The sequence below is a fragment of the Pistacia vera genome, unplaced genomic scaffold (genome assembly GCF_008641045.1).
Source record: "Pistacia vera cultivar Batoury unplaced genomic scaffold, PisVer_v2 Contig911, whole genome shotgun sequence".
Taxonomy (NCBI): domain Eukaryota; kingdom Viridiplantae; phylum Streptophyta; class Magnoliopsida; order Sapindales; family Anacardiaceae; genus Pistacia; species Pistacia vera.
Window position 1 is genome coordinate 160930 of NW_022196792.1, and position 9555 is coordinate 170484.

General features: G+C 37.0%; 1 protein-coding gene across 1 annotated transcript; it reads left to right on the top strand.

Annotated features, from left to right (window-relative positions):
* The first annotated feature begins 7985 nt into the window (after positions 1-7985).
* LOC116119932 (uncharacterized mitochondrial protein AtMg00810-like) lies at positions 7986-9185 on the top strand. The gene is made up of 2 exons (XM_031405869.1): positions 7986-8252; positions 8457-9185. The coding sequence occupies exons 1-2, from the start codon at positions 7986-7988 to the stop codon at positions 9183-9185; spliced, it is 996 nt and encodes a 331-aa protein (XP_031261729.1).
* Positions 9186-9555: the final 370 nt, after the last annotated feature.

Here is a 9555-nt window from a genome sequence, read left to right on the forward strand (position 1 = left end):
GAGAAAATTCATCGCAATGCTAGAAAAATAAACAAACCGAATTAGTTGACAGAAGAGTTTACTATTTATCTAAAAGCTTTGGGTCCGTTTGTTTTATTATTTTGGATAAGATTTTGGGAATAATATTGGATAGTTGAATAGGGGAGAATTACGAGGTAAAATTTAAAAATTTTCAAAAAAACCCCCATAGGTTTGCTAATTTAACTAAACACCTCAATATATAAAAATTTTGTAAAATGACAAAAACACTCCCATCCACCCACAGTGTCAGATTCCAGCCACTACCGTCAGAATCTGGCCAGAAAATGGTGATACGACGCAGACCAGTCAGATTTGGCGGATAGGGCGTTGATATGGCCTTTTCTGGCCAGATCTACCATGGATCTGGCCAGAAAAGGCCAGATCTACGTCTAGATTTGGTCGTCAATGGCCTTAAAAGTCTAGATCTGGCCGTCAGCGACAACCAAAGATATGGCCATCGTTGACAGTCAACGATGTCTAAGATTTGACCATCGTTGATCGTCTATGACGGTCATTTCTTTGGCCGTCACTGACGGCTAAATCGGTGAATTACTGGCCAGTTTCGATTGTTTCTAGGCCATTGTGACAGATTCTGGCTACCAACGACGGTGGTTGTGGTAGCTAGAATCTGGCAAGTACGGGTGGGGGGGTGTTTTTGTTAATTTTTAAATTTTTTTGAGGGGTATTTAATGAAATTAATAAACTTAAGGGGTCTAAAAGTAGTAAAAAATATACTAATATTTCTCAAATAACAAAACAAACAAGTATTTTGGGAATAAGATTAGGAATATGGGTAGAAATAATAAGCCAAACAGAGCCTTTGTTTTTCCAGACAAACATGTTGGATATAGTGAATACTTCTCTTAAGTTTAACGAATTGTCTACCTAAGGAGAGAGTGAGAGTGAATTACCATTTTAATTACTACAGAGAAAAGTTTTTGGATTTATGTTCGTTGCTATCCATTACTTTGTTCAGTGTTGGTAAATAAAAAAATGTGTGGGAGCGTAAAAATCATAAATCCTTTATATTGGAAGCTATTTAACATTATTAAATAGAATATTAACTAGTACAAGTACGCTTGCCCACTACCCCAATCAAGTCATGGCATTTGGCACTTTCATTGGTTTGCATTCCTTTTGGTTGGTTTTTAGGAGGACCTATTTAACGGTCTAAGTCACTCTATGATCGGTTTTTAGGGTATTCACTTAACGGTTCAATTCATCCATTTAATTGATTTAAAGAGCTAAAACACCACTTGTCACCGAACATATATCAGCTAACCAAAAGACTAACCTATTAAATGATGTTGCCCTCGTAAGTCCAAGACTTAGCCATATCTATTTGAGGTAGGATTGCAACAATATACAGGAAGGGTTAATAAACTATATGCATTGTTGGTAACTACTAAACAATTTATTTGTGGCATTACCAAATAACTAAATCTAATGGACTGTACAAAGTGCACTCATAAATGCAACATTGGGTTAGATCAAAGTCCAATATTCAGAATAAATTTGCGAACCTGAAAAGAAATATCTTGTGGAAGGAAAAAGAAGAGGACATAGCTTGGAGAAAACTACATACCTTAACCAGCATCAAAACAAAATGTTCATTAATATGCTAAAAGAAAAGAATTTGGGAATTGCTTGTAGAAAACTTCATACTTTAACTAGCATCAAAGCAATATTGAATATGTCAAAAGAAAAGATTATGGGAATTACATGGAGAAAACTACAAACCTTGAGTGACACCCAAGTAAATTTTTTTTGAGCCATCAGGTGAAAGATTCTATGGCGTGTATAAAAAAGAACAGTTAACTGGAGAGGATATGCTAGCACAGCATAATTAAGCACACAAAATATTTCAAATTGTCATCTTCCTTTCATCATTAACCATCTTTCAATATGGCCAAAACGCTTATCCCCACAATCTTGGAGCAGCTGGCTTCAATAACTAAAGAAATGAAAGTAATTGAGGGTGAGAATGAAGTGGGAAAGCTCAAGGAAAAACTTGAGGCTATTCAAGCTGTTCTTGAAGATGCGGAGGAAAAACAAATGGTAGACAGCAGGGTAAAGGTGTGGTTAGATAAGCTTCAAGGCACATTCTATGATATGGAGGATGTGTTGGACACGTGGATTGCTGCAACAAGAAAATTACAAATGAAGGAAGTTGAAAATGCTTTCAACCTTTCAAAGAAGGTACGTTCCCTCATTTTTTCTCAAATCTTTGGTTCAAGACAAGTTTTTATATGTCAAAATATTGCTCTCAGGATAAAAGAAATGAATGAAACTCTTGATGAAATTGTTAAGGAAAAAGATGATTTTAGTTTCAGCTTGTCAATGAACACAAGAGTAGAAGAAGAAATGATTACCCATGTTATTTATTTGCCATAGGTTGTTGGAAAAGATTATGATAAGAATGCCATAGTAAAGCATTTGTTGAATGAGAGTAGTCAAGCTCCAATTGATCATCTTCCTATCATTTCCGTAGTAGAGATGTTAGGAACTGAACAAACAACTTTTGCTTAGTTAGTTGCTAAAGATGATGAGGTGAAAAATAGATTCGAATACAAAATATGGGTGTATGTCCATAAATTTTTTGATGGGGTTATGATTGCTAAAGAAATCCTTAAATCTCTTAAAAAAGATAATTTTGCACTAAATGAAAATAAATTAGAAACTTTGTTAGGAGAAATATGTCGATGTTTAGAGGGAAAAAAGTTTCTTCTCGTCTTAGATGATGTGCGGATTAAAAATCTCAAAATTTGGGAACAATTTAAGGATTCTTTGGGTGGTTCTCAAGGAAGTAGAGTTTTGGTGACAACATCTACAATTAAGACTACCAAAATGATGGGAAGCACCAACATGGTCGTATTAGGAAATGAATGGCAATCTTCATTATCATTATTTAGAAAATTTGAGTTTTCTAGAAAGACTAGTGAAGATAAAATGTCGGATGTTGAACGCTGGTCATTTTTTAGCAAACTTGTGTTTTCTACACTGACTTGTGTAGAGCGTGAATGTGCAAGCCTTGTTTTTAAAAAGATAGCAAGCACCTGCAATGGTTTGCCTTCTGTTGTAAAGATTTTAGGAAGTCTATTGAGCTCAACAACAAATAGTGAACAGTGGGAAAGTGTCGACAGTAAGCTAATAAAATTAGAAAAGATGGAAACACAATTTCCCAGTCCTTTACTATTGAGTTATTATGAATTGCCTTCCAAATTTAAAAAATGTTTTCTATATTGTGCAATCTTTCCGAAAGATTTTGTGATAAATAAAGATAATTTGATTAAGTTATGGATGGCTCAAGGTTATCTTAGGGCATTAAGAAAGGATGACGCATGGAGTTAGTAGGTGAAAAGTATTTTGCAATCTTAGCAATGAGTCATTTCTTTCAAGATTTTGAAAGAAGTGTATACAATGGTAGCATATTACGACGTAAGATGCCCAATATAGTGCATGATTTTGCTAAATTTCTTATGGAGAAAGAATGTTTAACTCCCACCAGTAAAGATGATCATCAGAAATCTCAATTAGAAACTCCTTGTGAAGAAGCTCGACATGTGATGATAACAGCTAATTCAATTCCAATCTCTTATATTCGTAAAGCGACAAAGTTGCCTAGCTTGGTTGTAAATAAGACAGAAATTGGGGGATAGCTATTCAAAATATTTGAGGAGTTGACATGTTTAAGGACATTAGATTTGAGTGATTGCTCAATAGAAGAAATTCCAAGAAATATAAAAAATTTGATACATTTGAGATATCTTAATTTATCTCACAATATGAAAATTAAAAAATTATTTGAGACATTGTGTGAGTTATATAATCTACAAATATTAGATCTCGATAATTGTTATAGACTAGAAAAGCTACCTCGCAGGATTGGAAATTTAATCAACCTTAGGCGTTTAATGAACCACAGAACTTGTCTAAGTTACATGCCTAGAGGAATTAAGGAATTAACTTGTCTTCAAACATTGAAGAAATTCGTTGTGAGTAATGATAAGATTAATGAGAAAGGAGGAAGGTTTGAATGTTTGAAAGATCTGAATACTTGAAGAGCTTCTCACTTTAACGGGTTTGGGAAATGTGAATGAGATTAATAAAGGAAAACTTGAAGATAAGGAAAATCTTTATGGTTTAAGTCTAAGATTCGATGAGAAGACAAATGTTGACAATGAAGGAATTCTTAAAAGCCTAAAATCACCTCCAAATTTAGAGGAGTTAGTCATACAATGTTACACTGGCAAAACTATGCCCTTAGACTGGATCAGTGAACTAGGCAAGTTGAGGATGTTAAAGCTAATGTCTTGCTTTGAATTTAAGGATTTGCGCGATTTAGGAAAATTATTATCACTTGAATCATTTATTTTATGCAATATGAAGGGTGTGGAAAATGTGGGTAATGTATTTTTTGGAATAAATATTGATGGCTCGTCACCATCAGGTACCTCTATTGCCTTTCCGAAATTGAGGTATCTCAAGTTCTGGAACATGATAGAATGGGAGGAGTTGGCGTGGGGTCGGAGTACTAATACGAGTGTTAAAATCTTGCCGTGTCTTCGTTACTTGGAACTTGATTCATGCCCAAAATTGAAATCATTATCTCTTTTGGGAGAATTACCATCCCTAGAGTCACTCATTATAAAAAGAATGAACGGTATGAAAATAGCAAATAATGAATTTTGGGAAACAATATCATCTGCTTCTTCGTCCACGGTGTATACCTTTCCAGTGTTGATAAATCTGGAGTTTGAGGATATGAGAGAATAGGAGGAGTGGAATGTTAAATGGGATGAAAGAGTTATGCCAAACCTTCTTTTCTTGAAATTTTGTTCATGCCCCAAGTTGGTGGCATTGCCTGATAACCTTCTCCAAAGACCGGCTTTGCAGAAATTCATTATCAATGAGTGCTCTATTCTGCAAGGAAATTTACCTAAAGGAGACAGGAAATAAATGGTGCAGGATCTCTCACATCCCTTACATTCAAATTCATTCTTCTATTTATGTATACAGAAATGCATCTTCATTAATCACTCTGCTACCCGACACAGAGGTAATTTCTTCTCCTTTATTTCCTGTTAAAGTTATGATGTTGTGCTAGAAGTTCATTGTGCTGGAACTGAAGCTTAAAGATAGTTTTTTGCTGCAAATAATATGTTCTGCATGGTGCTGTGCTGAAGGCAGTAGCTTATGACCAAATTGTCAACTTTTGTGTTAAAATTTGCTTAGGTAAATCCAGCTTGGTTTGAGGCTTTGTGTCTTCTAAGTGTAACATAGTTGTTAGATTTGTGTGGATTACCTTGCATTATGTAAAAGGCTTATTGGATAGTGGTTGTAACAGTAAGCCAAAGATATGTTATATTATATGGTTGTTGGCTAATGAAAAGATAGATTAAGCTCTCTTCAGTTTTCTCTCTTTCTTTGACAATTCAGCATTGCTAAAACACCAACTTGGTATCAGAGCTAGATCACCTCATCTCCATCTAAGAAACTCAAAAAAACCAACCTTCAAATCACCATCAAACTCCAACCTCTTGAAGAACAACTCTGTCCCAAACTACAATCTGGTTTCCATGGCAACTCAATTAGCTTCTCTTTCACTGCCAGTGTTCAATGGTGACTAATACCATATTTGGGCTGTTAGAATGAAGGCCTATCTAAGTGACAAGGGCTTTGGCAGTATGTGGAGGAAGAGAAGCAACCACCGCAGCTTGGTCTAAACCCCACTCTGAATCAGATGAGGATGTATGAACAGGAGATGTCAAAAGCTCCAAGAGCCTTATCTCATATACACTCTGCTGTAACAGACCTTATGTTTACAAGGATAATGACATGTGAAACAGCAAAAGAAGCATGGGATAGGTTGAGGGAGGAGTTCATGGGAAGTGATACAATCAGGAATATGCAAGTGATGAACTTAGGAAGAGAGTTTGAGAATACAGGAGATGGAGAAAGTAAAGGAGTATGTGGATAGGCGTATGAGTGTGGTGAATAAGATCATATTATTGGGAGTTGAGATGAGTGATAATTTGATTGTTGAAAAGGTACTAGTTAGCTTACCCAAAAGGTTTGAATCCAAGATATCTTCCCTAGAAGATTCAAAGGATCTATCACAAATCAGCCTTACCGAATTGGTCCATGCTCTATAGGCTCAAGAACAAAGGAGATTAATGAGGCAAGAGGACACTAATGAAGGTGCTATGATAGCTGCTCAAAAGGGAAAGAATATTCAGGGAAATAAAAAAAAGCATGCCAGAGACAAGAGAGGAAAAGAGAAAACTAGTGGGCAGTGGGGAAAACCAAGTGGAACAAGAAGTTATCCACCATGTTCTCACTGCAAAAGGAAGGGACATGCAAAGAACAGGTGCTGGTTTAGGCCTAGGATCCAGTGTAGAGGGTGCAAACAGTTTGGGCACAATGAAAAAGTGTGCAAAAGCAAAGGTGCACAACCATCACAGCAAGCTCAATATGCAGAGGATCAACAGCAGGGCAGTGAGTCTGAGCAACTATTTGTAGCTTCATGCTACTCAACTCAGACCAGCAGTGATGTGTGGCTAACAGAAAGTGATTATACCAACCACATGACAGCCAATTTGGAGAATTTTATCAGATTGGATAGAACCTACAACTCTAGAGTCAAGATTGGAAATGATGATTATGTGGAAGCTGAAGGAATTGGAGATGTTGCAGTCCTAACACAAACAGGTACCAAGGTTATTTCAAGTGTCTTATTTGTGCTTGAAATTACACAAAATCTGTTAAGTGTAGGAAAAATGCTAGAGAAGAATTACACTTTACACTTTCAAAACCATTCATGCCTTATATTGGATTGTGAGGGAAATGAGTTGATGAATGTTAGGATAATGGGAAAAAGCTTCTCGGTAAAGTGGAAAAAGTCAGTAAACTTAATACTGGTTAGTAGGGCTGAAGAATCTGAGCTTTGGCATAAAAGGTTTGGGCACTTTCACTTCTTACGAATCAAAGAACTTAAGACTAGAGATATGATGTTGGACCTACCCGAAATAGAGGATAAAAAGAGTTTATGCATAGCCTGCCAACTTGGCAAACTCAACAGACTGTCCTTCCCTACAGATCAAGTCTGGAAAGCAGGTGACAAGCTACAGTTGATCCACACAGATGTGTGTGGTCCTATGAAAACTAAATCACTAAATGGCAGTAGGTATTTTGTACTTTTCATTGATGATTATTCAAGAATGGCTTGGGTATATTTTCTGAAGCAGAAAAATGAGGTAGTTGCTGTGTTCAAAAAATTCAAGCTACTGGTGGAGAATCAAGCTGGAACATTGATCAAGACTATAAGGAGTCATAATGGGATAGAATACACCTCAAATGAATTCAGCTCAATTTGCCATGAAGTTGGAATTCAGCATCAGTTTACAACCCCTTACACTCCTTAGTAGAATGGTGTTTGTGAGAGAAGAAACGAAACCATTATGGAAATGGCCAGATGTATGATGGCTAAGAAGAATCTTCCTAAAATGTTCTGGGCTGAGGCTATTAATATAGGTGTTTTTCTTCTAAACAGGCTGCCCACTAAGGCAGTCAAGTACCAACCTCCAATTGAGGCATGGAGTGGAGTTAAACCAGCTGTGGGGAGTTTGAAAATATTTGGAAGCATAGATTATGTCATGATTCCAACAACCAAGAGAACCAAGCTGGATGATAAGGCTAAAGTTGGGATATTTATAAGTTACAGCAGCAACTCCAAAGGCTACAGAGTATATATCCCTAAGTCAAGAAAAATTATATTTACATGGGATATAAAGATTGATGAAAGTGCAGTTTGGAATTGGGAAGAGAAGAGAATAGATGAGCAAGCTTAGTCAAGACAGAAAGAGATGAGAGAGGGGCTGATCTGAGAGGCAGATTCTGATAATGATGAAGAACATACAGTAAGAGGGACTAGATCCTTGGTTGATGTATACGAAAGATGCAATATGGCTATGGTGGAAGCTAGAAATTACTATGAGGCAGCAAAGTCTAATGCGTGGAAGGTTGTAATGCAGGAGGAGCTCACCATGATTAAGAAAAACCATACTTGGAAGTTAGTACACAGACCAGAAAAAAGGAATGTAATACAAGTGAAATGGATCTACAAGCTGAAAACCAATCCTAATGGATCAATCCATAAGCACAAAGCAAGGCTTGTGGTCAAAGATTTTGCACAACAACAAGGGATTGATTTTTCTGATATCCTTGCCCCGGTAGCCAGGCATGATACCATTAGATTATTGTTGGCACTTGCAGCCCAATTTGACTGGAAAATTTTCTAGTTAGATGTCAAATCGGCATTCTTGAATGGGTGGATTTCAGAGGAGATTTATGTGGAGCAACCTGAAGGCTATAAGGTTGAGGGAAAATAAGATCAAGTGTACCTGCTGAGGAAAGCTTTGTATGGTCTGAAACAGGCCCCTAAAGCCTGGTACAGCCGAATAAATGACCACTTATGTGGTCTTGGTTATACTAGAAGTCCAAATGAATACACACTTTACATTATGAAGAATGAAAGTGGATTGGCTGTGGTCTCTCTATATGTTGATGATTTGTTAGTTACTGGAAGCAATCCAGGTGAGTTGGATCAGTTTAAGTCAGCCATGCAAACTAAATTTGAAGTGACTGATTTGGGGCTGATGACTTACTTTCTAGGCATGGAAATAAATCAATCTGCAGGTGGGATTTTTGTGTGCCAACAGAAGTATACAGCTGAGATTCTCATGGAGTTTGGAATGGAGAATTGTAAACCAGTAGATACCCCACTGGTTCCCAACTTGAAGCTAAGCAAACAAGATGGTGCAAAGAGATTGGATGAGGGAAAATACAAAAGTTTGGTAGGGTGTTTGTTGTATTACACAGTCGCCAGACCTAACCTTATGTTCATTGCTAGCTACCTTTCCAAGTTCATGAGTAACCCAAGTGAGCTGCATTTTAAGGTAGCTAAAAGAGTTTTGAGATATGTGAGAGGAACCACCATGTTAGGCATTTGGTTTAGGAAATCCGAAAGTCTGAAACTATTGGGGTATACTGACAGTGACTGGGGTGGTTCCCTGGATGATGCAAAGAGTACTTATGGTTATGTATTTTACATGAACCAAGGTGCAATTTGCTGGTTATCAAGGAAGCAAGAAACTATGGCTTAGTCCACTGCTGAAGCAGAATACACTTCTGCAGCAGCCGCAGTTAATCAAGCTGTATGGCTAAGGAAGATATTGGATGATTTACAACAAGTTCAAGGAAGTCCTACATTGATCTTGTGTGATAATCAATCGGCTGTAGCCATGGCCAAAAACCCTGTACTCCACGGTAGAACTAAACACATTAAGATAAAATATCATGCAGTGAGGGAAGCTGAAAAATGTGGTGAAGTGAGTTTGGTGCACTATAGAGGAGAAGATCAAGTTGTGGACATTATGACCAAAGCTTTGTCCAAATCCAAGTTTGAAGATTTAAGGCTAAAACTTGGTGTTTCCAGCAAAAGCATCAAGGAGGAGTGTTAAAGTTATGATGCTG